This window comes from Acipenser ruthenus, chromosome 34, assembly GCF_902713425.1.
Source record: "Acipenser ruthenus chromosome 34, fAciRut3.2 maternal haplotype, whole genome shotgun sequence".
Lineage (NCBI taxonomy): Eukaryota > Metazoa > Chordata > Actinopteri > Acipenseriformes > Acipenseridae > Acipenser > Acipenser ruthenus.
This window is the reverse complement of record NC_081222.1, coordinates 11,912,654-11,930,324: the sequence shown is the minus strand read 5'-3', so window position 1 is coordinate 11,930,324 and position 17,671 is coordinate 11,912,654. Positions and strand designations below refer to the sequence as shown.

The 17,671-nt window shown below is 43.3% G+C and overlaps 3 protein-coding genes across 5 annotated transcripts in view; all 3 read right to left on the bottom strand.

Moving 5' to 3' along the window:
- LOC131705011 (Kruppel-like factor 1) overlaps nt 1–17,671 on the bottom strand; it is a 134,922-nt gene that overhangs the window by 93,244 nt on the left and 24,007 nt on the right. The window lies entirely within an intron of this gene.
- Nucleotides 1,850–16,244, bottom strand: LOC117966861 (nuclear factor interleukin-3-regulated protein-like). 3 transcript variants are annotated; one of them, XM_034913641.2, is made up of 3 exons: nt 15,796–16,244; nt 13,291–13,711; nt 1,850–4,501 (listed from the first exon to the last, which is right to left on the bottom strand). In XM_034913641.2, the coding sequence occupies exon 3, from the start codon at nt 4,060–4,062 to the stop codon at nt 2,530–2,532; it is 1,533 nt and encodes a 510-aa protein (XP_034769532.2). In that variant the 5' UTR covers nt 4,063–4,501; nt 13,291–13,711; nt 15,796–16,244; the 3' UTR covers nt 1,850–2,529. The 3 variants fall into 3 exon arrangements, with proteins under 3 accessions (XP_034769532.2, XP_058862865.1, XP_058862866.1); XM_059006882.1 differs by lacking the exon at nt 15,796–16,244 and adding an exon at nt 14,095–14,404; XM_059006883.1 differs by lacking the exons at nt 13,291–13,711; nt 15,796–16,244 and adding an exon at nt 4,914–5,251.
- Nucleotides 16,377–17,671, bottom strand: part of LOC117966862 (NFIL3 like protein) — a 4,263-nt gene continuing 2,968 nt past the window's right edge. The window contains exon 2 of the mRNA XM_034913645.2: nt 16,377–17,671. This exon is cut by the window's right edge and continues 1,149 nt beyond it. Coding sequence (XP_034769536.1) covers nt 17,418–17,671 — 254 coding nt within the window. The 3' untranslated portion in view covers nt 16,377–17,417.

The following is a 17,671-nucleotide window of genomic DNA, read 5'->3' as shown; positions in this document are numbered from 1 at the left end:
CTACATGTGCAGTGCCAGTGTGTTTACAAGGCTGGCTTCGTAGCAGCCACCCCTCCTCCTCCTCCTCCTCCTCCCTCTCCTCCCTCCTTTTCGTTGACCTACTTTCCTGACCTGTTTTCTGGAATTTGTGCCCGGACTGTAATCGGATTGCAAACAACAACCTTGTGGCTGGCTGGCTGCCTCTACCAGCAACGGCACTCAGTACAGATTAGTCTGAACAAGCACCTCAGTGGATGATATGGCGTTTGCGAGAACCTATTTTTTTTTCTTGTTTCTTATTAAAAGAAAGTAGCTTCAGGTTTTTTTCATTTATTTTTGTTTCCTATATTATTTTGTAGTGCAATTATTCAGCGTGGGTCTGTCGCTTCGTTATCGTTTTTTAAAATCGGCCTGGCTTTGAGAGTGCCTGGAGAAACCCAAGTCTGCCCATTTTAAGTGGTATAGATTCTATAAACCGAGCCCGCTTTTAAATCAGCTGTGAGTATGCCGTTTAGCATTATGAGATATTAATATACATTGCTGTATCAAACCCCAAGTCTCCCCTGGTGTGCAGCGCTGCGGTCTGAAACCTAGTCTCCTGAAACCAAGTTCCAAGCCACAAAGTCTGCAGGCAGACTTTCCATCTCCTGGAAGACAAAATCTCTCCGGGCGAATGTTCCCAGGTTGGCTTTGAGCTTGTCTGGGGAGTCCTAACTGCCAGGACTGAACAGCCTCCCTCATTCTATTTATATCAAGTGACTTTTCGACTCTGCTAGTCCCACCCACTCTAGACAGAGTTCAAAAGGTGATTCGAATTGAATGCACCTGTTCAGTAGAAAAAAGCTACTTAAAATGTGAAGCTACTGGTTAATAAAATGAAAAGACGCAGGCGCATTTGTGTTTTAAGAAATCCAAAACAGTTTTATTTTTTTTATCATCATCATCATCATCATCATCATCATCATCATCATCGTCATCATCAGTAACAGTATTAGTGTCTTTTCAAAGCTCTTCAAGGTTTCTCAACACCACAATAACAAGGACAACCGTTTCAACATTACAAATAAAATACAAAAATTACAAAACACAGCATACATTTACACAATGGGGGCAATATCACAGTAAAAAAAAAACAACAAAATGACACAACACCTTAATAACACATTTATAACCTTTACCCTGTCAGGTATTTCATTGCATTGACAGATCTATTTTACAGCGAGTGGAGCAGGGAGGGATTCTAGTGTGCTGTGCAGCTCCATCGTGTTTGCATTGCTGGTAACGCTGTGCTCTGCCAGCTGGGGCTTCTTCAGGGTACTAAACTGGGGTAGGAATGGGTTTTTTAATTCAGATTTTAAACCAGGGTTGCGAATCCTGTAAAATACTAACGAGACTCATGATCAAGTCAACTGGCAATTGTTTTGACTTTTATTTGGTATCCCTGTTTTTAGGATTGAAGTGTTTTGAATGGTTTTGCTTATTTCTCGGAGCCTTCTCCTGCCAGGAGCCCCATTTGTAAATGAGATGTATGACTCAAGGGCTCTCTATCCTGGTCCAATAAATACCCTTGAAATGTGAACTGAAGTCAGTTTCTCTATTTGGGTGGACTACCTTCGCTGGTCTTGGAATGCCATTAAGGTCAGAAATAGACTCAAGCAGACCGTAAAACCTGTGTATATAAATATAGTGTTTGTGGGTAGCATCAGTGGCATGTGTCTTGAATTTCCTCATCAGTAATACACCTCCTTTAGGAAAAACACAGGGTTTGATGAAACTATTCAACTAGTGGTAAAAAATATCCAATTTCCTTTTCTATATGAATCAGGACGGAGTCTTCCTCATTCAGTTATTTCAGTTTTACCCCCCCCCCCCCCCCCCCACTCCCCCAAAACGAACATCACAAACCCTAGAAATAGCCAGCGGTGCAGACAGTGGGTTTAAACTGGTCAAAGCTGGCAGTTTTCTAAGAACTGTTTCGAATAATGTAGAACGACCGTACCACACAGGTACGAGCCTGCTCCAGTCCCTCGCTACCTCACCAGTTTGTGAAGGGCTCTGCCTGGAACACACTCGGTGGCATTTCTGTGGGTTGGTGGCAGTCAAAGTTAAACTCCAGGACAATATCTCCACACAACGGCCCGATTCACTCATCTTCCGTTACCTTATTTTTTTTTTTTCTTATGTTTTTTTTTTCTTAAAATATATATGACATTAAAATTTACAATCCAAGTGCTTGTAAAAAAAATTAAAAAATAAAATAAAAACACATTTTAGGAGGCATGGGGGTGGGGGGGGGGGATGGAACTGGTTTCTTTGGTCAAGGAAACGTTCCCGTAATGTCAGGTAAAAAAGTCAACTTGGTCTGGGAAAGTCTTGTTAGCTTTACCTGGCTAATTCCAAAGATGTCTGTGAAAGGACTTTTCAGTTCCCTTTTTCGCATCCCTCACCCCCTAATCCTTCTGCAGCAGAGAAAACACTCAAGTGCTGTGTAGTGTATGACAGTGCCAGCAACACCTTGACCTTACCAGGTGGGCTTAGTGTCTTTAGAATCTAGTCGCGCCTTTTAATCCGCGAGACCGCCCACCTTTCCGACTCCCCTTCTCGCGGTTTGCAGAACCCGACTGGTGTCTGGTAGGCATCTTCTTTCCCCGCGGGGTCCTCGCTGCGGTCGTCCCTCTCGCTGCCCGCTTGCTGGTTGCCGTGAGTGAGCACCAGGTAGGGGTGCTGCGGCAGAACGGGAGCCTCTAAGTTATTGCCAAGCGCCCGGTACTTGAGCCGCAATTTGTGTGGCAAGGCGGTGGCTTTGATCTCCGTTTGGGAGTCGGTTTGGGGGAACGGGGACAGAGGTAGGGCGGACAGGCAGTGGTAGCCTCCGATCTCTGGACAGGACGCCGGGGAGTCTTCGTCGGTGGATGCGTCTTTATCAGAGCTCTTGGGATTGCCCTTGCTGGAGGAGGTGGAGGGACAATCTTTAGCGGAGGCTTCGTGGAAATAGACGTGCCTCCTGTCTGCGTAGCTGTGGGATGGGGGGCCCTCGTCTTGGGGGCTGGGGTAGGAGTGCTCGAAGGCTGTGGAGCTGGGTTTCAAGAGGTCCTCCGCGTAGGAACGCGCCGGGGACGGGCGACTGTAGGCCCCCTGCCCTTCCAGATTTGAAAGTTCGTAGGGAAGGGGAGCTGCAGGTGCTGGGATTTGGGGCCGGGGAGCTGGGTACGGGCAATCGGAGAGAGCCTGGCTTGCGTCGAGCTGCTCCAGGGAGGCTGGTTGCTGGTGCTGTTGCTCCGAGTCTTGTGGGGGTTCCACTAGGTAAGAGCTGCCGTTGGTTCGGTAGAGGATCACACCTCTGTGGGGGGGCGTCTGCCCGTGATGGAAACCCGTTTCTGTTTCGTGGTGGTGGCTGCGTGGGTAGGATGAACTCCGGAACATCATCGGAGGGTTCTCCTGCTCCGAGGAGGAGGAGGAGGAGGAGGGGGAAGGGGAGAGGTCCATGTGGGATGGTTTCAGGTCGTAGTTCATAGGTTCAGGGCTGTCCCTGGAAGAACCGTCAGACATATCGGAGAGGGAGCCGCGGGGGGAGTACTTCGCCAGAGGGGCGATCCCCCTGCCCTGGCTCGACTGCTCAGCCTCGGAGGAATCGGAGTGGAGCACGACCCTGGAGCCGCTGGAGTAGCCGCTGGAAGAGAAGTAGCGGTCGATGGAGCTGGCGCTCAGCTGCTGGCTCTTCTCCACGTAGGAGGAGGCGCTGATCAGCCCAAAGCGCAGCTTGAGCTGCAGCAGTTCGGTCTTGAGGCTCACGTTCTCCTCGTTCAAGGCCAGCACGCGCTTCTCCAAGACCACGTCGTTGAGGCGGCGCTTTTCCCGGGAGCGCTTGGCGGCTTCGTTGTTCTTGCGTCTCTTCTCCCAGTAGGAGGCGTCTTTCTTCTCGTCCGAGATGAATTCCCGCTTGCGTCGGCAGCTCATGCTGGGTTTGGATTTGAGGAGCCCGGAAGGGGGCGGGGATCCGAGCCTCTCTTCATAGTAACTGTCAGCAATGCTCATGGCAGGAGAGTGCAGGCCTTCCATTGTCTGATCCGATGACTCATTCATGGCATCGAGATAGACCTAGAAGAGGAGAGAAACTGGTTTCCAGTAATCTACAGGTTTCTAAATTAGTAACGGGATGAGATATATTGGGTAAGAGGAACCTCATTGACTCGCAATGATTTTCTGTAGAATTTTTCAACAGCAGTTCAAGTGTCGAGGCTTGCCAGGGACATCAGAAGGAGCTGATATTCTACAAAGTTAGTCCTCATTTATGTAGGGTTGGATTTGTTGAGGTTCAGTGCTGTGTTCTCAAAGACAGGTGTTGTGTGTCTTGGTCTGTGTGTATTTAGCAGGTTGGATTTTATTTTGTAGCCTTTATTTCCCAGGAAAACAATCGATCTTATCCAGGTCCTTCTTGTGGATAACCAGGATTCAGAAAACAGTTCCTGAAGTTCTAGTCTTGTGAAGGAACTTCTTCCAAAAGAGAGCCAACGGGACAGATCTAAGAACACAACGAGAGGGGATGTTTAATTCTTTATCACCCAGGCCTATTAAACACTCAACAGTTTAGAAAAACTAAAAGAAACTTAACGTCAGCGACAAACGCTTCGACAAGACATTGAGAAAGACTTCTAGTCGAAATGTTTGTCGCCGAATTGGTGAAATTTCTTTTAGGAATGATGGCTTTATGAAACAGAGAAAAGAACTGATTAAAAAAAACATCCACTTTCATTCAAACTGAATTCCCCACGCGTCTTCTAAATATCTCACTGTTCACGCTTTCAGTTTAATTAAACAGATATTTTAATCTCATTAAGAAGGACTGGGCTCCCCTCCCTTTGAGAATGAGTTGTAGATCGAACACAATATAACAGTATATAAAAAAAAAAACAGTCTAATTTAACATAATTCACCATGGTTTGTCTTTTTTCTTGTGGCGCGTGAGAGTTTCAGACATCAGCCGGCTGGATATTTTCATGTTACCTCGAAGGTCCGCGTCATTTCATTTGTAGGTCAGGGTCACAGCGAGTTTTGGAGCTGAATTTGGTGCTATCCATGTTTAGAAATGCTCAAAGAAACATTATGATTTATGAATAGAAAGGGTCATTAACATGCCATATCTTTCTGTTTATTTATGTCTAACTCTTCTTAACCTGAGCGGTTGCGTTTGTTCAATTAAAAGAAACAAGACGAAATTCAAATTGTAAAAGACGTCATCGAAACTTGATTCCTTTATTCTTAATACATATTTTGTTTAAGTCTGAAAGGTTAATGAACCTTTTTTTTTAATCAAATTGTGCCTACTGTCTTACCTATTGTGACTGAAAGGGACTTGCAGCAGGGAGATGCAGCTATTATAGAGCGCTGAACATGTTTTGGGGGATGCCATTGGCCAATGAATGCATTAGCCAGCTCAAATACAGTCTGCAGTGCAGTTTGAAAGAAGCATATGTTACAGCTGACATGTATTCTCAGTTTGAAACACGATATCTGGAACTAAATCAGGGTAAAGAAAATTCTCAGCTTCCATACTCTCAGGAAATCAGGCACACTTGTACATGCTAGGTCATTTCCCCTCAGCAGTGTCTTTGTCACTGGCTGAAGGCATGTCAGTCAACAGGGGAAGCAGCTGATTGGTTAGTGACAGGAAAGGGATTTCTTTAACCTAGTATCGTACCAGATGTCATGTTTGAAGGACTACTGTAGTATGTGTTTCTTTCAGAACTGCACACTGTGTGTAGAATTGTACCATGTTAGCTATTTTATAATGCATGAAGTGTTTTTTCGTTTTGTTTTTTTTAAGTGTTGGCACAGCAACTTCTCGAACGCACGAAACTGGTTTAAAATTTTAAAAAAATGTAATAAAAAAATGAGAGATATCAAACAGGTACGGTAAGATGTATGGAATTCACAACACGCCTCGCTAGAAATACAACCCAGGAAAGAAATGTGTTTGCGGGAAGGAACTGTACGTTCGGCCGACACTTAAAATGTTACTATTCTATTTTTAAACCTCGACAGAGGAGAAAGAAATGCAGCGACACACATCTGGCTTCAGTCTGTGCAAGCGTTTGTTGTAACGTTTTCTCGTCCCGCCCCACTGACCTACAAAGCAGCGTCACTGCTGTAAATACTTCCCTTTGTAAGCTAAGTAGGTCACTGGAGCTCGGAGCAAGACCTGGAGAGCCTGCTGCAGACAGTGGGAGAGACGAGATGGGCTTTACACAGCTTATTATACAGGGAGAGAGTGGGGTTAAACACTGCTGTAATAATTAACAGAAAGATAAGAAATTCAATGGCAAATGTTTCCACTACAGCTTTTTCAACGTCTACAGCTATGGCTACAGTTTTGCATCACCCCAGAATTTAAGATTGACAATTAAAATTATATATATATAAATAAAAACCTCTCTCTCTCTCTCTCGCTCTCTCTTTCTCTCTCTCTCTCTCTCTCTCTCTCTCTATATATATATATATATATATACAGTGCCTTGCGAAAGTATTCGGCCCCCTTGAACTTTGCGACCTTTTGCCACATTTCAGGCTTCAAACATAAAGATATGAAACTGTAATTTTTTGTGAAGAATCAACAACAAGTGGGACACAATCATGAAGTGGAACGAAATTTATTGGATATTTCAAACTTTTTTAACAAATAAAAAACTGAAAAATTGGGCGTGCAAAATTATTCAGCCCCCTTAAGTTAATACTTTGTAGCGCCACCTTTTGCTGCGATTACAGCTGTAAGTCGCTTGGGGTATGTCTCTATCAGTTTTGCACATCGAGAGACTGAAATTTTTGCCCATTCCTCCTTGCAAAACAGCTCGAGCTCAGTGAGGTTGGATGGAGAGCATTTGTGAACAGCAGTTTTCAGTTCTTTCCACAGATTCTCGATTGGATTCAGGTCTGGACTTTGACTTGGCCATTCTAACACCTGGATATGTTTATTTGTGAACCATTCCATTGTAGATTTTGCTTTATGTTTTGGATCATTGTCTTGTTGGAAGACAAATCTCCGTCCCAGTCTCAGGTCTTTTGCAGACTCCATCAGGTTTTCTTCCAGAATGGTCCTGTATTTGGCTCCATCCATCTTCCCATCAATTTTAACCATCTTCCCTGTCCCTGCTGAAGAAAAGCAGGCCCAAACCATGATGCTGCCACCACCATGTTTGACAGTGGGGATGGTGTGTTCAGGGTGATGAGCTGTGTTGCTTTTACGCCAAACATAACGTTTTGCATTGTTGCCAAAAAGTTCGATTTTGGTTTCATCTGACCAGAGCACCTTCTTCCACATGTTTGGTGTGTCTCCCAGGTGGCTTGTGGCAAACTGTAAACGACACTTTTTATGGATATCTTTAAGAAATGGCTTTCTTCTTGCCACTCTTCCATAAAGGCCAGATTTGTGCAGTATACGACTGATTGTTGTCCTATGGACAGAGTCTCCCACCTCAGCTGTAGATCTCTGCAGTTCATCCAGAGTGATCATGGGCCTCTTGGCTGCATCTCTGATCAGTCTTCTCCTTGTATGAGCTGAAAGTTTAGAGGGACGGCCAGGTCTTGGTAGATTTGCAGTGGTCTGATACTCCTTCCATTTCAATATTATCGCTTGCACAGTGCTCCTTGGGATGTTTAAAGCTTGGGAAATCTTTTTGTATCCAAATCCGGCTTTAAACTTCTCCACAACAGTATCTCGGACCTGCCTGGTGTGTTCCTTGTTCTTCATGATGCTCTCTGCGCTTTAAACGGACCTCTGAGACTATCACAGTGCAGGTGCATTTATACGGAGACTTGATTACACACAGGTGGATTCTATTTATCATCATTAGTCATTTAGGTCAACATTGGATCATTCAGAGATCCTCACTGAACTTCTGGAGAGAGTTTGCTGCACTGAAAGTAAAGGGGCTGAATAATTTTGCACGCCCAATTTTTCAGTTTTTTATTTGTTAAAAAAGTTTGAAATATCCAATAAATTTTGTTCCACTTCATGATTGTGTCCCACTTGTTGTTGATTCTTCACAAAAAATTACAGTTTCATATCTTTATGTTTGAAGCCTGAAATGTGGCAAAAGGTCGCAAAGTTCAAGGGGGCCGAATACTTTCGCAAGGCACTGTATATATAATATATGGGCTTCAGTGAGTTACAGGAAAATAATTCCATCTAGGGTTTCTGTGACGTCATAAACTACGAGAGCGAAGGTGGAGTTTATAAACTGTCACAGAAACCCGAGATGGAATTGTTTTCCTGTAACTCACAGAAGAGGCCCCTCTGTTATTTTTTATAATCCACGGATACCCCTGTGATGCTGATATTAAAGAAGACGAGGTTCAGCAGGACAGTTTGTTTTTTTAAACGTAGTGTTTCAGTGCTGTGCAGACGTTCAGTGTCGTTATCCGTTTCTCCAGTTTCTCTGTACCAGCTTTACATTTTTTAGGTATTCTCATTTTGTTGATCATTAATGAACATTTCTGTACTGTGGGTGTTGTCGAGTGATTGAAAACGAGACATTTTGTGTTTGAATTGAAAGTGAAGGTCTCGAGGAGTCGAATGGGTCAAAGTTCAAGTATATTTTCCTCTAGAGGAATTATCACTTTTTGATTACACTACTGTGGGATTATGCCTTTGTTTTAAAATGGCTCAGGATGTAAATATAGCCTTCATCTATGTATTATATATAATGAATATAAGTTAGATCTTTCATTTAACATCATCAAAGAAACTACAAAACGATATCTGAAAAGTCTACTGGAAACCATCATAGCAGCAGTGTTTCATGCTAGATTTCGAAATGTCACATTTTTCAATGTGTCAGTTTATTCGTTAAGCATATGGAAAAAGCACAAAGCGGTGATGTGTAATTCAACAGGGTTCACATTATTCAACAGGTTTCATTTCGACTTCATGAAGCAAAATGAGTTCATTCTGTGAGGTGATGCAAAACTTGAGCCCAGAGCTGCAGCATTCTCTAACCATCAAGACAGGGTCAGAAAAACGGAAATCACAACATGATCAGACTTGAAGAAGTAACTGGGAATGCAAAACAGCAACATCCGAAACTCTGCTCTGCAATCCGAGTGTAAACCAGAGCAAAGCACTGAGAGGACTGGAGGCTCTCCCAGCCAGCAAACGCCCTGGTGTGGCTGGCATGGACCCAAGAAAGGATCAAGAAACAGGGGGGTCATCGGCAAGCACTCAGTTCTGCATTAGAGTCCCCCAAAGCTTTCTGGAACTGTTACTCAGGGGAGGAGGGGGGAGAGGAGCCTTTATTAGGGACGGACCGTCAAGGAGAGCCAGGCGGCTCTCTATTAGTAAGCCTTTGAACTTGAACTCAAGGAGAAGCACTTAGCAGAACAGTAGAGCTCATTTCAAAAGGGCTGTGAGTAAACAGAGCCCCGCGCTGCGATAACCTGGGCAGGGACTGAGGAGGAAATGGATTTGCATAGAAACACAGGCTGGTGTGTAAAGTCCTTCTGCCAGTAAATGAATGCTCGGAGGCTAACGAATCATAACTGATTTAAACTGAACCCAAGACAGCGTAGGCGGAGCGGGCATGGTTTAAACAGAACACTTCTGGAACATTTCCACTGTCATTCTGCAGGGCTTTCCCAATGCATTTGCCATTAAATATATATATATGTGTGTGTGTGTGTTTTATATGCTTGCCTATGCTTTTCTTTGGGCTTCACTGTGCTTCAGTGTGCTTTGCAACGCTTTTACTGCAGTGAGCTTGTATCAGGCATGAACGGAGTGAGGCTGTCTCTTCAAACAGACAAGCGGAAAGGCAGATTCCGAGGAGAAGGGGAACAAAACCAGCCCGGAGAAACAGGCTCGGAACGACAGAACGGGAAACGAAATGACACCAAGCAAAACTCAGCTCTTTTTTTTTTTTTGAATTTGGAGTGCTGTGCGCTGCGTCTAATGGTTCTCAAAAACCACCCAGTGCTATTCCTTCAAGAAGCTGCTTGATGAGATTCTGGGATCAATAAGCTACTAACAACCAAACGAGCAAGATGGGCTGAATGGGGCCTCCTCTCGTTTGTAAACTTTCTTATGTTCTTATATTCAAAACGTTCTGCTGTGAAGGGATTTGAAACCACAGGGGGAAAAAAGACATTTCCAGAATATTTTAAGAGCAAGTTTTTTTTTTTTCTCAATCATTCTACACTTTAATATTGTGTTTTTTTTTATATATTATTATTTATTTCTAAGCAGACATCCTTATCCAGGGCGACTTACAATTGTTACAAGATATCACATTATTTTTACATACAATTACCCATTTATACAGTTGGGTTTTTACTGGAGCAATCTAGGTAAAGTACCTTGCTCAAGGGTACAGCAGCAGTGTCCCCCACCTGGGATTGAACCCACGACCCTCCGGTCAAGAGTCCAGAGCCCTAACCACTACTCCACGCTGCTGTCCTATATATATATATACTCTGTGTTCTGGTGAGCTCAGAGCTGCTCTTCAGTTCCAGTTGTCTGCTGTAGATCTATGTAATGCCTCTACTGTATGGAAGTAAGTGACAGCGCCATCTAGTGCACAGCTAGCGTATTGCCAGCGAAACAAAATGAAGCTTGATTCAAAGTGGCAGCCCATGAGACTCTGGCTGATCTGGTCTGCATCTGTGCAAATGAATCAATCACTGCCACCCACACGAAGTATATGAGATTTGAATGCATGTGATTAAACAAAATACTTCTGTGTCACTGTTAGTTCAGTCAAACGCTCCAGACCCCCCCCCCCCCCCCCCCTCCCCTCCCCCCGATTTTCTTTCTTGTCTGACGTCAGTCGGCTCGATGATTCATTTGAACTCGGCTGGGAGCGCTGGCACTCAGAACTCTTGTTACAAACACCGGCGTTCTGCACAAAAACACATACTGGATTTCCGTGAATTGCATCATCTAATTTCCTCCTCGGTTTGAATTAGTACCGTATTGCACATTACGCAACTGAATATTATCCAACTGTCAAAACAAAAGGAAAAAAAATGATGTAACAGTTGGCTGGCAAAAAAAAAAAAACCGGAAAAAACCGCAGCACTGGCTGTTGCTGTGTTTTGTACAGAAAGTGCACGGTCCTGTGTACAGTAAAGCACGGCCAGCATGCACCGCGTTTACTACACCAATGACATCACACTTAACTTATTGAGCTGTTTGCTTTCAGAATTGCATGCATAATAATTCACGCGTGAAGTTCTTATTAATCCGGCCCTTGAAAACAATCTGGCGTCAGGTTTACGAGCCTCTGCCAGCCGCGTAAGCGGGAACGTTGTCCTGTTGTTAAACGATACAGAGCATGGCTTTGTATCGTTTTATGACAGTACAATTAACTGCATGTATCTGTTCTGCACAGTTCAAGTGTGATCTGCTGGCAGCCGTCTCCCGATTGCGAGTGTAACCTGCAGGTCCTTACCGTTTCAATATACTTCACGCCTTTTCGTCTAGACTATATAAAGACGCGTGCAATTCACGCTCTGTTTGCAAACTTGAAAGCCGTGGACACATTTGGACTTGACTTGCATCCGTTTTTTTTCATGTTACGATCCAAAAAAAAAACCTATTTCTTCAACAGTCCATCGGGAACCGACTGATTCAAGTTCCAAATGTATTATTATTATTATTATTATTATTAAGGTCAAGGACCTTGTGTATATATATTTTAAACCTCAACTTGCTACCGCGCATGCGTAACTAACAGATGACTTTTAATCTTGTCATAACTAGTCGGAACAGAACAATAGACAGACGGACTCTCCACACACTAAACTGCCGTGTTATTAATGTGACCACGCAAGGGCAGCGGGTGCACGGCGCAGTGCTGCGTGTCGCAACTGGCTCTTCTGGGCGTCAGTTAGTTGACGGGTTACAATGCACTGTCTACAGTGGACGGGTTACAATGCACTGTCTACAGTGGACGGGTTACAATGCACAGTCTACAGTGGACGGGTTACAATGCACTGTCTACAGTGGACGGGTTACAATGCACTGTCTACAGTGGACGGGTTACAATGCACTGTCTACAGTGGACGGGTTACAATGCACTGTCTACAGTGGACGGGTTACAATGCACAGTCTACAGTGGACGGGTTACAATGCACTGTCTACAGTGGACGGGTTACAATGCACTGTCTACAGTGGACGGGTTACAATGCACTGTCTACAGTGGACGGGTTACAATGCACTGTCTGTCTGTCTGTCTGCCCGATAATTGATATGACGCTTAACCTCGGCTCGTTCTTCGTTCATCAAATCTCAGCGGCGGCGCGTCTTTAAATAAACACGCGTTTACCAGGACAGGAACGTGCAGTGAGCATCCGGATACCGTTATTATTATTATTATTATTATTATTATTATTTGTTTATTTAGCAGACTCCTTTATCCAAGTTGACTTACAGAGACTAGGGTGTTTGAACTATGCATCAGCTGCAGAGTCACTTACAACTACGTCTCACCCGAAAGACGGAGCACAAGGAGGTTAAGTTACTTGCTCAGGGTCACACAATGAGTCAGTGGCTGAGGTGGGATTTGAACCGGGGACCTCCTGGTTACAAGCCCCTTTCTTTAACCACTGGACCACACAGCCTCCTTATGACGCATTCAAGTTTAAATACGCCGTTGTATACGTCATTTGGAAGAGGACGTGGGGGCATTTATTTATGCTGGAATCAGTTACAAAAATGTGTATTATAATATACAGTATAAATAATGAATAAGATACGGTAATTGCACAGTCAATTACAAACGGAGTCATAACACGAAACACGGAAAGGGTTAAGCAAAATATAAGCATCCCTGCATATTTATCAAATTATATTTTTGCAAAATAACTCATCGTTTATCTCGTGTATATAGACACCACTCGTTTCATCCTATATATATATATATATATATATATATATATATATATATATATATATCACCCTTCCTTCCTCCTAAATAAACGACTTGTGTAAAAACATGTGAAGCTTCCGACAGCGATACCTAGAGCACGTTCTAGATTTTCAAAATTAAACACAAAGCAAAACGCGTCAACGCGATTCTAAAGCCAGAAATACAGATATTTTTAGATGAAAGAAAAGACGCGTTTGTGAGAGAAAAAAAAAACTGCATATTCCATTCAGAAATATTCTCTGCACGGAGTAGCATTCACGACTACACCTATATATATATATATATATATATATATATATATATACACACACACACACACACACACACACACACACACACACATAAATACATAACATTAAAAAAAGGAACAATGAAAAAGCAGCATGCAACGTACCTGTTTGGCAAAAGAAAAATGTGTTTAAGAAAGTCCACAATTTTCTGCCCTCGCTGGTGTATTTCAATCGGTTGTATTTATTTCCCGAAAGCAGGCTGGTGCCGAGTCTGAGTCGCGGTTCGGGTTCGGGTTCGGTTCGGGGCGCAGTGTTCTGTCTCTCGGAGGGCTCGTATCTTGTATTTCACGGAGTAGACGTTCACGTAGTGCTTAGCGGGCAGCGCCACAGTTCTCTCAAATGTATGTTAGTAGGTCAGTGGTTGCATAACAGCGCGCTTTGGTGCCTCGTCACGTTTTGTCTTTCTCTGTAGCCCACCCTCCATCTTTTCCTGTCCCAATTGCAGAGAGATGAGGATCCGGAGTGTGGCGGATGATTGGCGACGAGAGAAGGGTGGAACCGGGCACCGCGCCAAACGCTTTACTCCTGAGAGAGAGAGAGAGAGGGGGAGAGAGATAGAGGGGGGAGAGGCATTTTTAGAAACAAGGCGCCCGCAGTCGTCGATAAAAAAAGAAACGCATTTAGAAAAAATAAAAATAAAATACTTTTGGTTCTTAAAATAACTAAAACATGAAACGCGATTGATAAATACATAAAAACAGAAAAACATACATAAAAACAGAAACCAGTTCACCTGTAATATTATTAACAACAATAACAACAACAATAATAATAATAATAATAATAATAATAATAATAATAATAATTAATCTTCACAAAACGTAGCACTATCGCAAAGGTCTAATTGTCTATATAAGGAAATGTTTTAGACCCTCTAATATTTTTATTACATTTTTTAAATAACATACCTTCAATCTTATAATACAAACGTGGTCTCAAATGTCTACCTTTAACATTCACACACACAGGTGCAAATCTAAAGCCACACCCCCACGCTCACACCTTCACTGAGAATCATTACTTCAGAAAGGTTACAACATTTGTGAGCCGACAGTAATGTCGATTACGTGTGGATTTCTAAATGGTCCCCACGTGTTAAGGAAGTAGTTTGATTCCCCTTGTATGGGTCTGGTGGCATTGCATCGCATTGCAGTTTTAAACGGGTATTTGGCAGTTACAGGTGTGTTTCCATAACACGAATTCCAAGATAGAGCCTGAATGAGATCAACCAATCAGAACACACAAGTCGTGCGCCATGACTCTAACAGCACTTGATAAGGTAAAGCTGTACCGTAGACCTGCTAGCTGTCTCTATACCTGCGCGTCCTTGATGAGCACGTTTTAACATAGGAATGCTATTAACTCCCAATGCACGCCGCTGGCAACCCACTGCGGTAGCCACAGCGTACCGTTTTGTGACGTTACACGGGTCAGGTTTTGGTACCACGTATGCTGGCCCTGCACCGGCTCTGGCACGTTGCATGCTTGTCGTGATATTAATAACCTTGCTCCTTGCCTCTCTCCACGTCCCTGCAGGCCGAATGATCCCTGTTGCCTTGCAAGCAGCTAGCCACGTTTCCATGGAAACCCCGTCAGACTCCGCTTGAGGAGTTCAGGTGTAAGTGCGCGCTCCCTCGCTGCAGCCTCCCTTCAAACGAGACGACTCCACAAGGGAGGGGGGCAGGGAGGGACACGCCCCCTCCCCTGAGCATCGAATTATTATTATTAGCCTAGTATTATTATTAGTAGTAGTAGTCGTAGTATTAATAATAGTAGTTTTATTATTATTATTATTATTATTATTATTATTATTATATAATATTATTGTATATAGGGCTCCCGTTATTCAGTGTTGTTTTTGTATTTTATTTAATAATTGTTCTGCGTTTATTCACATAGGAAAAACAATGTCAATGTTACTGCATAACATTACAAAACATTAAATGAATCTGAACCTAACCCTGAATCGTTTATGTGGACGTATTATTTTTTTATAAGAATAAAACTCGTATGATTTAGCATTGTGAACATGGGCGTGTTTATGTTTTGGAGAAACAGCATTGATAAACTCTATCGCCATCGTGTGGCCTTTTATTGATTTATTTATTTTGGCAACTGTGTTTCTGTGGCAGTTTATGAAGGGGGAGCACAAAATCAACCAAAAATAAAAACCATTTTACCAATCGAACAGAACGACCCGAGCCCTTAACTACACGTTTAAAAGCGTATCGTTTATATCGGTCTCTTTTTGAAGCCCTGACCCTTACAGTTGTCGATACCTTCCAATCTTTGAGTGTCGTTGACCTTTGAGGTAACACAGGTCACGGGTCACGGAGTTTGCCTCAGTAGAATTATCATTTGGATCTACAGTACTTAGCATACATTTTATTTACTTGAAACGCCTTTTAAGATCCCTCTCGTTACGCTAAACAGCATACTGACGCTGTTCACGTTTATTTAAAAGGCTGTCATCACTTCCAGTTCCTAACTCTAATTGTGTTTTATATCCTATCGCTGTTTATTCAAGAAATGTCGTAATGTCAAGAAAACAGCAATGCTCTTTATCCCCCCCTTTTGGAAAGAGAGAGGTATTACGCCACATAACTGACCAGGGGTTGCGAATCCTGCAGATGCTGACGATGGGTGACAGGGGTGACACTGCAGTGCAGAAGCTATTAGGAGGGAAGGGAATGCATTTGTGAAAACTACTTACAAGATGTAGATATTAACTAATGCATTTATTGTGCAACCCTTTCATGCACAAAATATTGAAAATACCTTTGGAGAAAAAAAAATAAAACACCATTTTTTTTTTTCAATTACTTTATATGGGGAATAATTGAAAGCTGCCTCCTAGTTGACAGTCCAGTTGGTTTATACGCTCCTTCAAGCTGGGTTATAGCCGCACAGCAGAATTCAAAACTGCTTGTGGGCACGCGTTCTGTAGAAATATGCGTCCGCACATTTTGCTTAACATGTGAAAGCCAACGTGTCCTTTTTAAATTCTAAAATCTTATACAGACCCGTTAAAACAGACTGAAACATTTGGAAAGTCTGGCTTTCTTGAGCAAAAACTATAAAAGTATAAAGTTTAAAAATCCATATCTAAAATTCAACATGGCTAGAAGAAAAGTCATTTTTCTATTTTCAAAATAAATCTTATTAATAAGAATAATAATAATTAAAACACAGCAGTTAAAAAATGGTTTATTTACTTAAGTACAAAAAGGGTATGGATTGAGATATTCTGTCCAATACAGCTGCATTTTCACCTGTCATAAACATTTACAGTACAGCCTCACATATTCTCCAAATATATATCTATTGTGGAGGCTGTGTGGTCCAGTGGTTAAAGAAAAGGGCTAGGAACCAGGAGGTCCCCGGTTCAAATCCCACCTCAGCCACTGACTCATTGTGTGACCTTGAGCAAGTCACTTCACCTCCTTGTGCTCCGTCTTTCGGGTGAGACGTAGTTGTAAGTGACTCTGCAGCTGATGCATAGTTCACACACCCTAGTCTCTGTAAGTCGCCTTGGATAAAGGCGTCTGCTAAATAAACAAATATATATAGTCTATCTTTATACAGAACAGTTTGCCCATTGAATTTCAAAAGCATCTCCACCAAGATATCTGTTTATTTGTTGTGTAGTGTGGTAACTGAACTAAGGGCATCAAACTGCTTTCGAATCCTATGCACAGCTCCTATATATGACCTGACCGTTTCACATTAGACCCGACAGCGGTGACAGCTTTAGCAAGTATGTGCTGTCTCATGACAAACCAACATGGCATTCCAGCAGAGTCCTCCAGTCAAACACTTCAGAGATAACACTGTATTCTACAGATGCTTCTCTCGCCGTGGCGCAGGCCAAGATAAGCATACAGACCTGACTGTTGGCTAACACATTGTGCAAGTTTCCCTAAAGTTTCTCTCCTGCCCCCACCCTCCCTACTCCCTACTCCCATCGCCGTTCTTTTTGGGAAGAAATACGTTGTGTAATTTGGAACCCTGTTTTGAGTTTTACTTTCCCTGTTCACTTTAGAGCTCACAAATTCTTTTTATTCAAATGAGTATCAATGGGATTCTTGCTTTCATGCCCATTGCCTGGGACTGTGTGCGCCGTGTCTGACAGGTATAAGAGCTATGTTGTATGTTGCTGTGCTGCAGCTGTACAGAGATATTTGCCCAGACAGCGTGGGGATGCTAGAAGCGTCCAGCTGGTTCAAGTCTTTCAGTTGGTTTTAGTGAACAGCTGCTGGGAGAACAGCCTCTTCAGCTGTGCCACTTCCTCCGAGAGGGATGTGAGCTGGGATTTGAGGGCTGTGTTCTCGGCGCGGTATGAGGGATCATCGGGGCTGGCGTTGGGGTACGCTCCCTGCTGCCCACAGTATTGGGGGTCTTCAGGCACCTGGCAGGGCAGCCCCTGCTTGGGGTCCTCGCCGGCGACCGCTTGGTTTCTCCAAATGGGCGGCACTACCCATTCTG

Coding starts and splice junctions, on each gene's coding strand:
- LOC117966861 (XM_034913641.2), bottom strand. CDS start 4,062: ATGAATGAGTCATCGGATCAGACAATGGAAGGCCTGCACTCTCCTGCC.